The following is a 17,077-nucleotide window of genomic DNA, read 5'->3' on the forward strand; positions in this document are numbered from 1 at the left end:
TAGTAGGCCCTAATCCTCTCTCTCCTATATATACATTAAGATATATATTTTTAGGGTTAGAAGTTTAATCATGTTTTTAGAGAAAATCCCTAGTAGCTCTACATCTTTTAGAGGCTAGAGAGAGAGAGAGGGAGAAAGAGGCAACCAAATCGGATAGTACCGGCTCCGGTGATCGTTGGATGATCGGGCGTTCGTGTGGATACCTTGGAGAGCACATCTTCGCAAGGAGGGCTGTTGTGGTTCATCGAGATCATATCTTCCACTACATTCAGAAGGAAAGCTTTATTTAAGGTACTTGATCCTATTCTCCATAATTATCCAGTCATTATACATAGATCCTGCGGTAGGGATTCAAAATTTTTGTTTTTTCGTTGCGTTTTATTGCTTGAATCCCTAACAAATCTGACATCTCAATTCTTCGTAGAGTTAACCATACCAAGCTCATGAAGTAATTGTCCAAACGTTGCATCAAGTAAAGGCTTGGTGAAGATATCAACTACTTGTTGATCAGTCGGAACAAAATGAAGCTCAATTGTTCCTTCGTTAACATGCTCCCTGATAAAATGATACTGAATACTGATATATTTTGTGAGTGAGTGTTGTATTGGATTACCTGTCATTGAAATTGCGCTTTGATTGTCACAGAAGATAGGAATATTTTTGTAATACAATCCATAGTCCATTAGTTGATTTCGCATCCAAAGAATATGAGCACAGTAACTGCCAGCAACAATGTATTCTACTTCAGCCGTTGATGTAGAGATTGATTTCTGTTTCTTGCTCTGCCAAATAACCAATCTACCACCCAAACACTGACAACCACCTGAGGTACTCTTCCTGTCAATTTTGTATCCAGCAAAGTCTGCATCAGAATAACCGACCAGACTGAAATCTGATTCCCTTGAATACCAAAAACCAAGAGATGGAGTCCCCTTTAAGTATCTCAGAATTCTATTTACAACAACTAAATGAGATTCTCTGGGCTTGGCATGAAATCTTGCACACAAGCAAGTTGCATATATAGTATTTGGTCTACTAGCAGTTAGATAAAGCAATGAACCAATCATACTTAGATACACAGCAACAAAAGTTTCCGTACCTTGGTATGGATCTAACTTAGTAGCAGTGGCCATTGGAGTTGCAGCTGTTGAACTTTCTTGCATATTGAACCGAGTCAATATATTGTTTACGTACATAGACTGATTAATGAAAATTCCCTCATCAGTTTGTGTAACTTGGGTCCAAGAAAGTAACTCAACTCTCCCATCATATTCATTTGATACCTCGACTTCATAAGATCAGAAAATTTCTTGCAAATATTGTCGTTAGTAGACCCAAAAATGATATCATCAACATAAATTTGCACCACAAGTAAATCACTACCTTTATTTATGTAAAACAAGATTTTGTCAATAGTACATCTTTTGAAACCACTTTCAGTCAGAAATTTAGCAAGTGTTTCATACCAGGCCCTTGGTGCTTGTTTGAGTCCATATAAGGCTTTGTCAAGTCTGTACACATGATCAGGAAACTTTGGATCAATGAAACCAGGTGGTTACTCAACATATACTTCTTTTTCTAATTCTCCATTCAGAAAGGCACTTTTAACATCCATCTGAAAGACCTTGAATTTCTTGTGAGCAACATATGCTAAGAAGATTCGAATAGCTACCATTCTTGCCACATGAGCAAATATTTCATCATAATCAATACCTTCTTGTTGCAAGTAGCCCTTTGCAACAAGTCTAGGTTTGTTCCTGCCTATTGTGCCATCTGAATATATCTTTTTTTGAAAAACCCATTTTGTGGCAACTACTGATTTATTCTTTAGCCTTGGAACAAGTTTCTAAACTTCATTTCTTTCAAACTCATTCAACTCCTTCTGCATTGCTTGAATCCAATCAGCATCCTTTAGTGTGTCTTCTACTTTCTTTGGTTCTTCCTTAGAAAGGAAATTGTGATAAAGACATTCATGTTCAGTTGCACTTCTGGTTTGGACTCCAGCCGTAGGATCCCTTATAATAAGATCAGGTGTATGATCTTTTATCCATTTCACAGCCTTTGGTAGTTTAGTCTCATTTCTTGATTCTCCCCCTACACTTGTCTTGTCATATCCATGTGAAGTTAACCCTGTATCATTGATGTATGTTCCTGATTGGGAAGGACTTTTGTTTAAAGACTGGTTACCAGACTGATTTTGATTTTCAGTTGAATGATTTCCTCTAGATGAGCTATCTTTTGTTTCGTTTGAGAAATTTTCAGTAGATCCTATATTTTCTGGTTCATCTTTATCATCAGAATTTGATTTACTAGTGTCGTCACTTTATGTATGTGGATGTTGCTCCCCTCAACATGTGGATCTTCATGAACTAACACTAAATCAGGATCAGAGTCGTCATCAGGATCTGACTCATTGTCACGATATGGATTGTCTCCAGAATGGATTAATTCTTTAGAATGTAAAAGATCTCCTAACTTGAGTCTTTTATTTTTCAAACACAAGTTCTTTATGCGAGTCTTCTTCAATTACAGTGATCTCCTTATCATCAAAGGAAATATGAATTGATTCAACAATTGTCCTCGTTCTCAGATTGAAGACTTTGTATGCTTTTGACGAAGGATACGCAACAAAAATGCCTTCATCGGCTTTTCTGTCAAATTTTCCAAGCATTTCAGGATGTGTTCTTAGAACAAAACACTTGTATCCAAAGATGTGTAGATATTTTAAGCTTGGTTTCCTTTCCTTGATCATTTGATAAGAAGTTAATCCATGTCTGTTGATCAGAGTAAAATTTTGAATATAACAGGTTGTATTGATAGCCTCAGCCCAAAAGTATGTTGATAGATTATCTTCCACTAGCATAGTCCTACCAGCTTTAATAAGCGTCCTGGTTTTCCTTTCTACAACACCATTTTGTTGAGGTGTTCCAGAACCTGAGAATTGTTGTGAGATTCCCTTATATCTGCATATCTCATCCATCTTGTTTATTTTGACCTCTGTCCCACTGTAACTTCTCATAATTTGGACTTTGTACTTTGTGTCAGTTTCAATCAATCTCAGCTGTTTCATTCTTATTGTGCAAGAAAAACACCCAAGTAAATCTAGTGTATTCATCAACAATAACTAGAGTATACCATTTCTTGTTGATTGACATGACATTCACATGACCAAAGAGATCCAAGTGCATCATTTGATATGGCTTTTTGATGGATGATTCTGACTTACTCTTGAAAGAGGTTCTTTTTTGCTTAGATTGTTAGCATGCATCGCATAGACCATCAGGGGAGTAGTACATGTGTTACGTAATGAATTACACATAGGGGGAGGGGGTGAATGTGTTTTTGTGTTTTTCTGCTTTTCTTGATTTGTTTATGGTGATGAACAAAGTAAATTAAACCTTGTAGTGAAATGTGTTAATACTGAAATTAAACATATAACAATAGTGAACACTGATCTTTCAAAACTCACTTAATTTTATATTAAAATTAAGAATGTCTTGCTACAAAATTTCTAGGCTCTTTGTTAATAAAGAGCTTAGCTTCTTCCTTGAGAGAATACCGGATTTTCTTATCTAAATGTTACCTTAAACAAAGCATCCAGTGTTTACTTTATAGAATAGTGAACACTGGTTATTACAGAGTATGTAATAGCCTATACTAAACCCTATTTTTGGATAACAAAATCTTTCTATTTCCGTCTTAGTGTATCTTTGCTAATCTTGCACGCCTGTGACTTTACTTTTCCAGTTAATCTTAGCCATTGATCTTGTACTCTTCAAGCTGCTTTTTGTAGACTTGTCAATCCAACTAATAGGATTGTTTGTTGATTGATAATATTGGATATTTAACTGGTCTGCACTTGTACATTGAGTTTTACCTCGAGATCTCCAGTTTGATATATATAGAACTTGACATCTCGATAAGTATAATGGCTTATCGAGATCTCTCATCACTATATTGTTATTTTGACTTATCGAAGTCTCTGAGTTCTCTATAAGAGAATTTGGCTTGTCGAGATCTCTCATCTTCATGTCTTCACTTTGGCTTATCGATAACTCTGAGTTTTCTAGTGATAAATTGGCTTATAGATAACTATGAGTTCTCTAGTGAAGAAATGACTTGTTGATATCTCCATTCTTTATGTCTTCAATTTTGCTTGTCGATATCTCTGAGTTCTCTAGTAGCCTTTCTTGACTTCTCGATAAATCATTCTGGAGTTCTCGAATGACTTCTCTATAACACAAAACTTATGACTTGTAGACTTCTTGACTTCAAATGTTTTTCAAAAAACAGATTTATTCAACTCCAAGCTTCTTCATACTTTCTCTGAGGCATTATCTTCATGATCTTCTTCCAGAGCTTATTCATAGGCTTGGGACTTTTTACAGAAGAATACTCTAGTCTAGTCTATTTACATTTTTACAGACTTAAGTATTACAATACACAATGCAAACATAGATTACCATACAACTTACTTAGGGTTATCAATTTGAATTAGTCTTGTTATAGTACAAGCATGTCTTGCACAACAATCTCCCCCAATTTGTGAGAAGATTGCTTATCACAAATTAATGCCTGTTAACAAGACTAACTGCAAGCTACAATGAACAATTAAACTTTACAAAAAGATGACATAAATACAATACTTATCATTGAGAGGTTATAGAATTTTCAACAGGAAATTCATTACATAAAGTCCTCATAGCCTGGTTCTTTTCTAATGAGATCCTTAAGAGTTATCAAAACTTCCGTTTCTTCTAAGATCTCAGTTCCCCTTAATGCTTCCACAAGCTTGAGCCACTTATGCAATGAATAACCATTTAGATATTCTGCTCTAAATTTGGAGAATCTGCCAACTTTTATGTTCAGAAAATGTCCATCCTTGGAGACTCTTCTCATCCCTTTTGCTTTAAGCTCATTTGATCTCTTCTCCATTCTTGCAAGTTATTCAGCATATTTCCTATCTCTTTCTTCCTTCTCAGCTTTTGCCTTTGCAATTTTCTCATCTCTTTCTTTTAACCATACACAATACACAGCTTTCCAGAATCTTGTAATAGTATCATTATCCTTCATTAGACTGATCACTCTTTTAAAATTTGTGGTTGAAAGTGTGTCCATTAGATTGCTGCCCAGTAGAGTGAAAGAACCATCATCATAATAAATTATGACTTCTGTATATGATATAAACCAGACTCTGACTATTTATTCAGCTAGTAGTTAAAAATATTCTTCATTTGTGTAGCACCAATTTAGTAGGAGAAAGTGAGTTTGATCATAACAATTCCATAATGATCTCTCAGTAACTGGTAGCGGCTTTGCTTTTCTTCCAATAGATTTAAAGTGTGTCTTGATTGGAGGTTTATATAAAGGCAGGTTTGTGATTTTCTTCAAGCTGGTTTTAGTGGTAGTGATTGGGAATTTGAGAAGTGAATTGCAGTTGGCTTGTATAGAAATTTTGACTTTGAGGTGTGAGATAGTTGAGTGTTTGAGCTAAGATATTTGGTAGGTTGAGGTTGTGTCATTTGGATTTGTAGGGATTGTTGGTGAGGTTCTGAGCCGTCTTGCCTTTTCTTGCTTCTCCTTTCTTCTTCTCTTTTCTTGTCATCATTCTTCTTTTCATCCTGCTTCTTATCCTTGCTTCCAGTTGCTCTTGATGATTGACTTGGATTTGAGCCAGAAGGTTTTTGTTCATCATGATTCTGCTCATCATCATCCTTGTCATTTCATAGATTAAACTGAGTGGGTGGTAACATGGTTTCAGCATTTACTAGATACCTTTCAAGAATCCTGATCATTTCCACATCTTCAATTTTTTTGGTCTTTTTATACTTCAAATCAGATTGAAGAGTCATGACCAGTCTCATATTCCCACTCACATAATTCTTGGAAATATTGAAGATTTTGTTTTTCTTGGTCTGTGAGCAGATTTAGGACACCCCCTTGCTTGGATATAGATAGGCTTCAGGAAAAGCTGTTATTTGTGCATCTCTGAGTTCATGAAGAAGCTGAGTATCCTCTATGATGACTACATGGACTTTGTCAATCACAACATCTAGCTCAGATGCCCTTAAAGTTCTGAGATTTGAGAGAGAGACTTGAGGGCATCTATCCACACCACCATCATTGATATTAACAACAATTCTCTTCTGTAGATAGTCCTCAACATTCAAAACTGCTGCCCCGATTGAGTTGATAGTCTTGGCCAATGCTCTTTTGTATGTGATGAAGTTATTTTTAAGAGATATCCTCAGGACTGCAAGAAGTTCACCGAATTCTTGATCTTAATTTGGTCCTTCTGCAGCCTTGATGAGTCTTTCTTTTCCCACATCTTGAAATTGTTGAGTTTGTGAAGAGATTCGGCCAACCTGAATAGGCTCTTTGGACTTAGATTTAGCTTCCCTGGATTGTTGAATCCTAACCTTAATCTCCTCTTTAGTCTTGGTGACAGGAATGAGTAGAGGAGTTGGTAATTCTGGCCTTATTTTTTCAGGTAGTGAGGGCAGTAGTATGTTGAGTTTCCCCGTGATAGCTCCCAAAGCAACAGAATTCCGTATTTGGAGATACTTGTGAGAGTCCACCAGGGTTTTGATATCTATTTATTGACTCTGCACCAAGGATGTGAGAGCTTGAACTTATGCACTTAGTGAGTCATTGGAAGATTTGAGAGAAGAAACTTGATGTTGCAGTTCTTGTACTTGTAGTGTGGAGGAGGATTGAGATGATGAGGAAGTAGAAACCCCAAAAGTGTCATGTACAGCCTTCTTAATTTCATCCATGAGCAAGGCTGAAGGAGTATATCTGCTAGAATGCATTTGGTCCAGCTTCAATCTTGTATCATTAGAATGAATGATAAGATTTTGAACTTGTTCATTTCGGGCCACAAATGAGGTCTTGAGATTCTTGACACTTGTTTCCATTCTTGAACTTGTTTCTTGATTCTTGACACTTGTTTCCATTCTGGTCAGCAAAGGTTGTGAACTTGTTTTTTATCTCAGTTTGAGAAGGAATGATTTGATCCATCTTTTCCCTCACCATCTTCATTATTTTATCTTGATGTCCATTCAATGTGATTTGAAGTGCTTTTCCAAAGTTATGAAAATCCTTGATTTGAGCCTTATATACATCATCGATGGCATCATACACCTCCTGAGGAGTGAGAGATCGAGCATTGCTTCCCAGAATGATGATATATTTTTCCCTGAACTTAGCCAGCACATCATCCATTTCAATAGAAAATTCTTGATCTAGCCAAGCATCACAGTTTGCATCCTGACCAGCTTCATCAATAATTTTATCTTGATTTTCCTCAACAGCTGTCTGGTAGGAGAGCATGATAGCTTGGTGGTCCTGATTTGATATATTGGATGTGAGCAGCTGTTGTGAGATTTGTGCAAAGGCTCCAATCTGGTCAACTACAAGAACTTTAATGGTTGAAGGTTGATCTTCAGTTTCTTGGAGCCATTCGGAGATTTGGTGTGGTTATTGAGGTTGAGAGGTTGACGGTTGAGGGTCAGAACCACCTATGACAGAAGTCACAGTTAGACTCACAGATTTCTCTGTGTTTGTGACAAGTTGTTTTTTCTCACATGTGGTGGGAATCTCCAATTAAATTGGAGGGGATTTGACTGGGTTACTGTCACGTGCACCAGTCTCAAACACTTGTGTGTCTTGCACCACACTATCACTTAAATGTGCTATACTTGCTCCTCTATGACAGGATCATTGGCAATTGTACTCCTAGCATCTATTGTTAATGCAATTTCTGCTAGGGTTTTTAGGGGAGTTTTTCCTGGAATAGGAATCTCCAATTGAATTGGAAAGGATTTAGATAGCTCCCCCTCAGGAGTACTACCCTCAAACCTTTACAGTCTGTGAGACTGATTTGCACATGAAGGTGCATTTTCAACCACCATGGGATCTTCAGTAAAAACTGATGAATCCCCCATGTTTGTAATGGTGTCATCAAGGTCTACCCCAGCTTGTAGCCTCTCACCATCTGAATTTAGTGTCTGGGTGGTGAGCAAGGTTTCTTGAACCAAGTCACTTGAAAGGGGCAACACTTGAGGATTTGATTCAAGTTTTTCAGTATAGGAAGAAGAAATATTAGATATAAGAGTTTGAAGTTTAGGACTGATTGTTGGCAGCTCCCCTGAATGGATGAGGGAGCTTCAAGAGATGTGCTCTCCTTGTGTGTGTCATCCTTGTTTCTCCTTCCATACACTTGTATTTGATCAAGTGATGGTTGTGCAGACTCTTTACATGGTGCATTTGGGAGAATGCTCTTTTTAGTAGAAACACCATGTTGAGAGGATGTCTCTAGAATCTGTTTTGGCCCCATTTGTACAACTCCATCCTTTTGGGAGGATACAAAGGTGGCTTGAATGGTCAACTCAGTTTTCTTAGGCTTCTTTGTTTTTCTGACCAAAGGTGACTCAGGTGGTACTTGTACCTCACTACTCTCATTCATAACAGTAATGGTTATCTCCTTTCTCTTCTTTTTACTCACTTCACCCTTTTGAGAGGATGAAGTAGTTGGTTTCCTAGCTGCTATTTGGTTTGAAGAAGTGGTCTCAGCTTGGGAAGGCCCCTGTTGGTTTTTATGTATTTGAACTTCTACAGGTTCAGGGACCATAGTTGTACTAGATTGTACATTTGATCTCATGGAAGGCATTGGGTAAGGGTAAGTCTTAAACCTTCCCATCATGAATGGAGTGATTTTCAGACTTACATTTACCTTGTTCTTTGTAGTAAGTGATCCAAATATTATATTGGACACTTGCTTACAATTGCCTATTTTAGTGCTATCTATACCATTCAACAAATGTATGTCTGTTACTTTATGATTTAAAGCAGACATAATAAATCTAGGAAAGAAAATCTCCTTACCTCTAGCAGACTGGGGCATAGTTAATCTGGTAGAAAGTTCTTCCAGGATCAATAGACCAACATTCAAGTGTCTGTTGTGGGCTATTGAGAACACCAGCTTCTGCACCACACTTGAAATGTTGTCACACCCTGTCTTCCTGCATGTGAAGGCTCTTACTATAGAATCAAACACAAAGGACCATTCATTCCTTAGGTTTGTTCTATTAAAGCTTGCCAGGTTGATTCTTCCATCATAGTTGATGAAGTCCATGAACTCAACAAGCTCATCTTGTGTTGGCATCTCCACTAGATTTGCAGTTGGAAGACCCAAAGCTGCATTCACATCTTGCTCATTGAACTTATCTGTTGGCCTCCAATTGTGCAAGTTATCACCAAAGATACAGAGTTATCATTCATAACAGTTCTCACCATAGCTGTTATTCAAAACTCATGCAGAACATTTGGTACAGGGTTAGCAGTTAAAGCACCTACAAGATAGGATTCAGACAAGAATTTCACAAACCCCTTGAAACTATCAGGGGCTTGGTTAGCATTAGTAAAAGAAAGATAATTCGTTCCTTTCTCTGGGATTGTAGCTCTAACAATATTGAGTGCCATTGTTGTTGAGTAAGAGTGAATGGGTAAGAAACATTTGTGCGAAAAAGTTTGAAATGAGAGAGAAATCGGTTTTGAATTGAAAAAGCTAGGTTACTTAGAGTTCTTGATGGCGTAAGTATATGTATCGAGCTGTCTGAGTATTTATAGTAAAAGCAAATTACTTATCGAGGACTCAAAAATAGACGTTTAGAGTATACTTATCGAGAAGTCATCTTGGAAGGAATTACATATCGAGAAGTCATTTTAATTAACTCTTTTTAGAGAACTAAAATTAACTTATCGAAATGTCAAATAAATACACAGTTTGTCCTAAAATGGACTGAATTAATTCTAATTTTTATTTGAATAAATCGAAATAAATTTAGAATGAATTTATCAAGAGCAATTTACCAAAATAATTTATTGAATTTTAAATTATTTCAGTTCTGAGTTATTTATAAGTCTAAATGTACTTGTAGAGAACTCTGTGAATTAACACTTATAGAGAACTCTATAATGACTTATCGATAAGTCATAATAAAGCTTATCGAGAAGTCCCTCGAGAAGTCTTAAAATGACTTGTCAACAAGTCAATTAGACTTATCGAGAACTCAATTCTCTATATACTCTTGATTATTTGGATTTTGTCTTGTGTTTATTTTACATATTGAAGATGTAAATTAACATTTTGATAGTTTTCTTAGAATTGAAAATTTCCAAGCTGAATTTTTAATTTTGAAAAATAAATATGCAGAGATTTCTGAAATATTTATAATTTATATTTCAGTTAATTTCTAATAAAATCAAATTAAGTTTCAATTACTAGAAATTAATCTGTTGTAACACATTAGCTGAGTTCTTGCCTTAGAATGAAGAATTTAACATTCCAATTTCACCTACAAGTCTAGTGAAAGTTACTTCATCCAAAGGTTTAGTAAAAATGACAGCTAATTATTTTTCTGTTGGAACAAAAATGAGCTCAATGGTACCATTTGCAGCATGTTCTCTAATAAAATGGTACCTTACTGTTAGATATATTTGATAATGTCATGTGTAATATGATTTGTGTGTAGTTTCAGATCTTACCTAACAGGACAAATCAGTACTTAACTGGAAATCGGCACTTATACTGAAGACAGAACTTAAGATATCAGAACTTAAGTTATCAGAACTTAAGTGATCAGAAGATATTTATCAAGAGATAATATCAGTACTTAAGATGACTTTCAGATAAGGCAGGCGGCTGATTGAAAGGAAAGAAGATCGAGACTAAGACAGAAAGAATTATGTATGAAGAAGGAATTCTATAATGAATAGAATACTTGGAAGAAAAGATAACTAGTTGATATATTTTAGGAAGCAGAATTATATTCCATATCAATTAGAATTTATCTTGTAACTGTATAGTATATAAACACAGTCATAGGGTTTACACTATAAGTGTTATCATTATCGAAGTTATTATTCTTTGTAACCCTAGCAGCTCTCGTGATAATTTGTTCATCACTGAGAGAGGACAGTTCCCTATTGTAACAGAGTTTACTGTGTTGAATAAAATCTGTTTTCTGTTACTTGAGTTCTTATATTCGATTTGATTATGTTAAATACTGTATTCAACCCTTTCTATAGTGTGTGTGACCTAACAAGTGGTATCAGAGCCATCTGTTAACACACAAATAGTTTAAGATCCAAAAACAATCATGTCTGAAGAAGAAACTCCAACCAAGCCCACCAAAACTGAAGAACCTCCAAAAACCATAACCCATAGTCGATATGACTATAAGAGTTCCCATGTTAAAACCTTCTGAATATTCCATATGGAAAGTAAAGATGGCTATGTTTCTGGAAGCTACAGATCCAGAATATCTCGACAGGATTAATGAAGGACCACATATGCCAACCAAACTCTCTGTGGAAGTTGCAGGTCAGCCAACAAAGTCTGTACCAAAGGAGAAAAGTGATTACACTCCTGAAGATATCTCATCGATTGCAAAGGATGCAAAGGTAAGACACTTGCTGCATAGTGCCATTGATAATGTCATGTCAAACAGGGTAATTCAATGCAAGACTGCAAAAGAGATATGGGATGCTTTGGAAACAAGGTGTTAGGGAACTGATTCAATCAAGATGAACATGAAGACTATACTCACTCAAGAGTATGAGCACTTTGACTCAAAGCCTGATGAGTTATTAACTGATTTATATGACAGATTTGTCAAACTCTTGAATGATTTGTCACTAGTTGACAAAGAGTATGATATTGAAGATTCAAATCTTAAATTCCTGTTATCTCTTCCTGAAAGATGGGATTTGAAGGCCACAATAATAAGAGACAACTAGAATCCTGATGAAACAACTCTTGATGAAATTTATGGGATGCTCAAGACTCATGAACTTGAGATGAAACAAAGAAGCAAGAGGAATGGAAGAAAGTCAAGGACAGTTGCCTTTGTGGCTGAGGAGGAAAGTCCCAAAGTTGCTGCCTCAAAGAAAGGCAAGGGAAAAGCTCTCATCACAAAGTCTGATACCGAGTCATCAAGTTCTGATAGTGATGATGACTCAGAAACTGAAAGTATACCTGAGATAGACTCGGATGAAGAGATGATGAAGCAGTGTGCTCTTATGGTGAAAGGAATTACAAAGATTGTATACAGGAAATTCAGGAGAGGAAAGAAGTTTTCCAGGAAAGGTACAAGTTCTGATAAGAAAGGTTTCAGAAAATCTGAAAGCAAAGGAGGAAAGTATGATAGAGGAGATTACTCAAATGTTAAATGCTACAACTATGGTGAGAAATGCCACATATCTCCTGATTGCAGAAAAGGGAAGAGTGATAAAGGCAAGGCTCTTGTCACAAAGAAGAAAAGCTGGTCAGATGCTTCAGATTCTGAGGATGAGGAAAACTATGCCTTGATGGCAAATGCTGATACCAGTTCTGATACTGCTGACTTAAAGGTACCTCAAACTACTTATGCCTTTCATACTGATGATATTATTGAGTTGAGAAGATATCTTAAAACCATGTTCATTAGTTATAAAGAATAAACTTTAACATGTGAAAGATTAACTTCTGAAAATCTTGCTTATAAAAAGAGGAATGATTATTTAGAAAAAGAGTTAGTCATGTTCCATCAAACTCAGAAATATAGAGATGATGCCTTTTATGTTAGGGATGAAGTGCTAAAAATGAATGAATCTCTAAAAACTGAGTTAGAAAAGGAAAGAGAGATTATCAGGACTTGGACTAACTCTGGTAAAGCAACTCAGGATATTCTTAGTAGTGGAAACTGGAAAAAGGGCTTAGGTTATGGAGATGATAAGAACAGTAAGAGAACTGTAGAAACTGAGCCTATAGTTGTTAAACAAAAACCAAAGGTAAATCCTGTTAAGTTTGTAACTGCAAAGTCTGATATTGAGAAATCAGAAGTTAAGGAGGAAGTAACTTCTGACAAACCTAAACAGGATAAGCCAACTGAAGTTAACATAGGCTTAATGACTAAGAAGCAGCTTAAACATAAGCTGAAAGATGTCAAGAATGTAAACAAGGTAAAGCCACCTAGGAAAAATAGGAATGGAAAGGAAGGTGTGAACAAAAGTAACAATTATAAGCCTGTTTCTAATGCTCCTAGAAAAACATGTCATAACTGTGGAAACTCTAACCATCTGGCTTCTTTTTGCAGGAATAATAAGAACATAAACTCCTTACCCTCTAAGTCAGGAGTTAAGAGTCAGTCTGTTAGATATAAGCCACAAAATCCTTGTTTTCATTGTGGTAGTTTATGGCATTCCATTTATACTTGTAAGGAACATCATAGTTTGTACTATGATTATTATCAAATAAAACCTTTTGTAAAGAAAGTTAGCATTATTCCTTCTAGTGTAAGTTCTGATGCAAAGTCTGATATTGCAAATTCTGATAAGAAAACTGTTATTATAAACTCTGATGCTAAATTCGCTATAAATGTTAACAAACTTAAAAAGGCCAAAGGATCCAAGCAAGTCTGGGTCCTTAAAACTAATTATTAGTGGTCTATGTGATTGCAGGGAAACAGGAATAATATCCTAGTTCTGGACAGTGGATGTTCAGGATATATGACTGGAAATAAAGCCCTGCTATAAGACTTTATGGAGAAAGCTGGCCCAGGTGTTTCTTATGGAGATGGCAACATTGGAAAAACTCTGGGATATGGAAATATCAATCTTGGGAATGTCATCATTAAAAAAGTAGCTCTGGTCTCAGGACTTAAACACAATCTGCTGAGTGTGAGTCAAATCTGTGACCAAGGTTATCATGTGGATTTCTTTGAAGAACACTATGAAGTTGTAAGCAAATCTACATGCAAAGTTGTTTTGAAAGGATACAGGTATGGTAATATTTATGAAGCCAAGCTTTCAACAAGTACTGATGGTTCTGCAATCTGTCTGTTAAGTAGAGCATCAATTGAAAAAAGCTGGGATTGGCACAAAAAACTCTCTCATTTAAATTTTAACAATATAAATGAACTAGTCAACAAAGATCTTGTGAGAGGACTGCCAAAATCAGTATTTGCTCCTGATGGCCTTTGTGATTCATGTCAGAAGGTAAAACAAAGAAAATCTTCATTCAAGAGCAAGACTGAATCATCAATTCTTGAGCCTTATCACCTACTACATGTTGATCTATTTGGTCCAATTAATGTCATGTCTATTGCAAAGAAGAAATATGTTATGGTCATAGTGGATGAGTTCACCAGATACACATGGGTATATTTCTTGCACACAAAAAGTGAAACTGCATCTATCTTTATTGATTATGTCAAGCAACTGGATAAATTGTTCAAAGATTCTGTGAAGATCATAAGAAGTGATAATGGCACTGAGTTCAAGAATTTGATCATGGAAGAGTTCTGCAAAGACCATGGAATAAAGCAGGAATTTTCTGCTCTTGGAACTCCACAGCAAAATGGAGTTGTTGAAAAAAAGAATAGAACTCTTATTGAAGCTGCACGAACTATGCTTGATGAAGCAAAGTTGCCAACCTACTTTTGGGCTGAAACTGTGCAGACTGCTTATTTTACTCAGAATTCAACACTTATCCACAAGTATGGAAAACACCATATGAGATGGTGAAGAAAAAGAAGCCAAATCTGAAGTATTTTCATGTATTTGGATGCAACTGTTTTGTTCTTAAGACTCATCCCAAACAGATATCCAAATTTGATCTAAAAGCTGATGAAGGAATTTTAGTTGGATATCCACTTTCTACAAAAGCCTTCAGAGTCTATAATTTAAGAACAAGGGTTGTCATGGAATCTATCAATGTCTCTTTTGATGATAAGAAGATTACTGGACTTGAAGATTTCAATGATCATGATCAGCTGAGATTTGAAAATGAATTTTTAAATTCTGATTCTGAAACTCCTGACAGTCTAAATCCTGATACTGCAAACTCTGATGGATTAAACTCTGATGTCATTGAATCTGTGGTGACTATGCCTAAGGAAGATGCACCTGTGCAGGGGGAGCATACTGAAAATACAACCACTTCTCAAGAAGCATTAAAATCTACAACAGGCTTTTCAAGTTCTGATTCGTCAAGTTCTGATGGGCCAAGTTCTGATAATTCTGGAAACTCATGTTCTGATATTTCTGGAAACTCAAATTCTAAAGGATCCAACTCAGAGAGCACAATTTCAGGGGGAGCATCAGAAAATGTTGATGGAGACAGCATGGATCATGGGGGAGCATCCAGTTCTAGAGAGAACCTTCCATCTGCAAGGAAGTGGACTAAAGCGCATACACCTGACTTAATTATTGGAAATTATGATGCAGTTGTCAGAACTAGAACAGCTACATCAAATGAATGTCTCTATTATTCTTTTCTTTCTCAGACTGAACCAAACAAAGTGGAAGAAGCTCTTCAAGATGCTGATTGGGTGCAAGCAATGCAAGAAGAGTTAAATGAATTTGAAAAAAATAAAGTTTGGACCCTAGTGCCAAAACCAAAGAACAGGTCTGTTATTGGTACAAAGTGGGTGTTCAGAAACAAAACTGACAGTGATGGCATAAATATAAGGAACAAAGCAAGGCTGGTTGCAAAAGGATACTCTCAACAGGAGGGAATTGATTATGATGAAACATTTGCACCAGTTGCTAGATTGGAAGCCATAAGGATATTTTTGGCTTATGCTGCTCACAAGAAGTTTAAAGTCTTTTAAATGGATGTGAAAAGTGCTTTTCTCAAAGGAGAATTGGAAGAAGAGATATATGTTGAACAACCTCCAGGCTTTGTAGATCCCAAATTTCCCAATCATGTCTACAGGCTTGATAAAGCACTTTATGGCCTTAAGAAAGCTCCAAGAGCATGGTATGAGACTTTAGCTCAGTTTTTTCTGGAAAGTGGATTTAACAGAGGTACTATTGACAAAATATTGTTCTACCTCAACCATGGAAATGACTTAATTTTGGTGCAAATATATGTTGATGATATCATTTTTGGTTCTACAAATGACAGACTTTGTAAGAAGTTTGCCAAGCTGATGCAGTCAAGATATCAAATGAGTATGATGGGAGAACTTAACTATTTTTTGGGCTTTCAAGTCAAGCAGAATGAAGAAGGAACTTTTATTTGTCAATCTAAGTACACCAGAAATTTGTTGAAGAAATTTAGAATGCAGGATTGTTCAAGTGCATCCACTCCTATGGCCACTGCAACTAAGTTGGATAAGGAGACTGGTAAATCAGTAGATATTACTGATTACAGAGGTATGATTCGCTCTCTACTCTATCTAACTGCAAGTAGACCTAATATCATGTATGCTACCTGTCTTTGTGCAAGATTTCAAGCAGATCCAAGAGAACCTCACTTAACAGCTGTGAAAAGAATTTTCAAGTACCTTAAGGGTACAACTGATCTGAGATTGTGGTATCCTAGAGAATCAGACTTTAAGCTAATAGGTTACTCAGATGCAGATTTTGCAGGATGCAAAATTGACAGGAAAAGCACAAGTGGAAGCTGCCAATTTCTTGGAGGCAGATTGGTTTCTTGGTTTAGCAAGAAACAGAAGTCAATTTCCACATCAACTGCAGAAGCAGAATACATTGCTGCAGGAAGCTGTTGTGCATAGAGTCTTTGGATGAAGAATCCGTTACTGGATTATGGGTTAGAATTTTCTAAAATTCGTATTTACTATGATAATCAAAGTGCTATTGCTATGACAGGTAATCCAGTTCAACACTCAATGACAAAGCACATCAGCATTAGGTACCACTTCATAAGGGAACATGTGGATGAAGGTACAGTGGAATTACATTTTGTTCCCACAAATCAATAACAAGCAGATATCTTCACAAAACCACTATGTGAAGCTACTTTTACAAGATTGGTAAATAAACTTGGAATGGTTTCAGGTTCTTTCTCTAAATCTGCTTAGTTTATGTTCTGATACATCAGATTTTATGATCAGTATTTACAGATATTACTATCTTTGTGTATTATGTTCTTAAATTAAAATTTGCTTAAGTGCTGATTATTGTCTAATGTGAATTTCTAAACTCTGATAGTGATATGGATGTTTCTGTGACTATTCAATCCAATGAGGATAACTGTGGTAGATGTTGACCTAGTAGTCTCTAATAT

The 17,077-nt window shown here is 36.1% G+C and overlaps 1 protein-coding gene across 1 annotated transcript; it reads right to left on the minus strand.

Moving 5' to 3' along the window:
* Positions 1–410: 410 nt before the first annotated feature.
* On the minus strand, positions 411–1,163 carry LOC141674161 (secreted RxLR effector protein 161-like). Its single transcript, XM_074480882.1, has one exon. The coding sequence runs from the start codon at positions 1,161–1,163 to the stop codon at positions 411–413; it is 753 nt and encodes a 250-aa protein (XP_074336983.1).
* Between the last annotated feature and the right edge of the window lie 15,914 nt (positions 1,164–17,077).

The sequence above is a fragment of the Apium graveolens genome, chromosome 7 (genome assembly GCF_009905375.1).
Source record: "Apium graveolens cultivar Ventura chromosome 7, ASM990537v1, whole genome shotgun sequence".
NCBI classification, from domain to species: Eukaryota; Viridiplantae; Streptophyta; class Magnoliopsida; order Apiales; family Apiaceae; genus Apium; species Apium graveolens.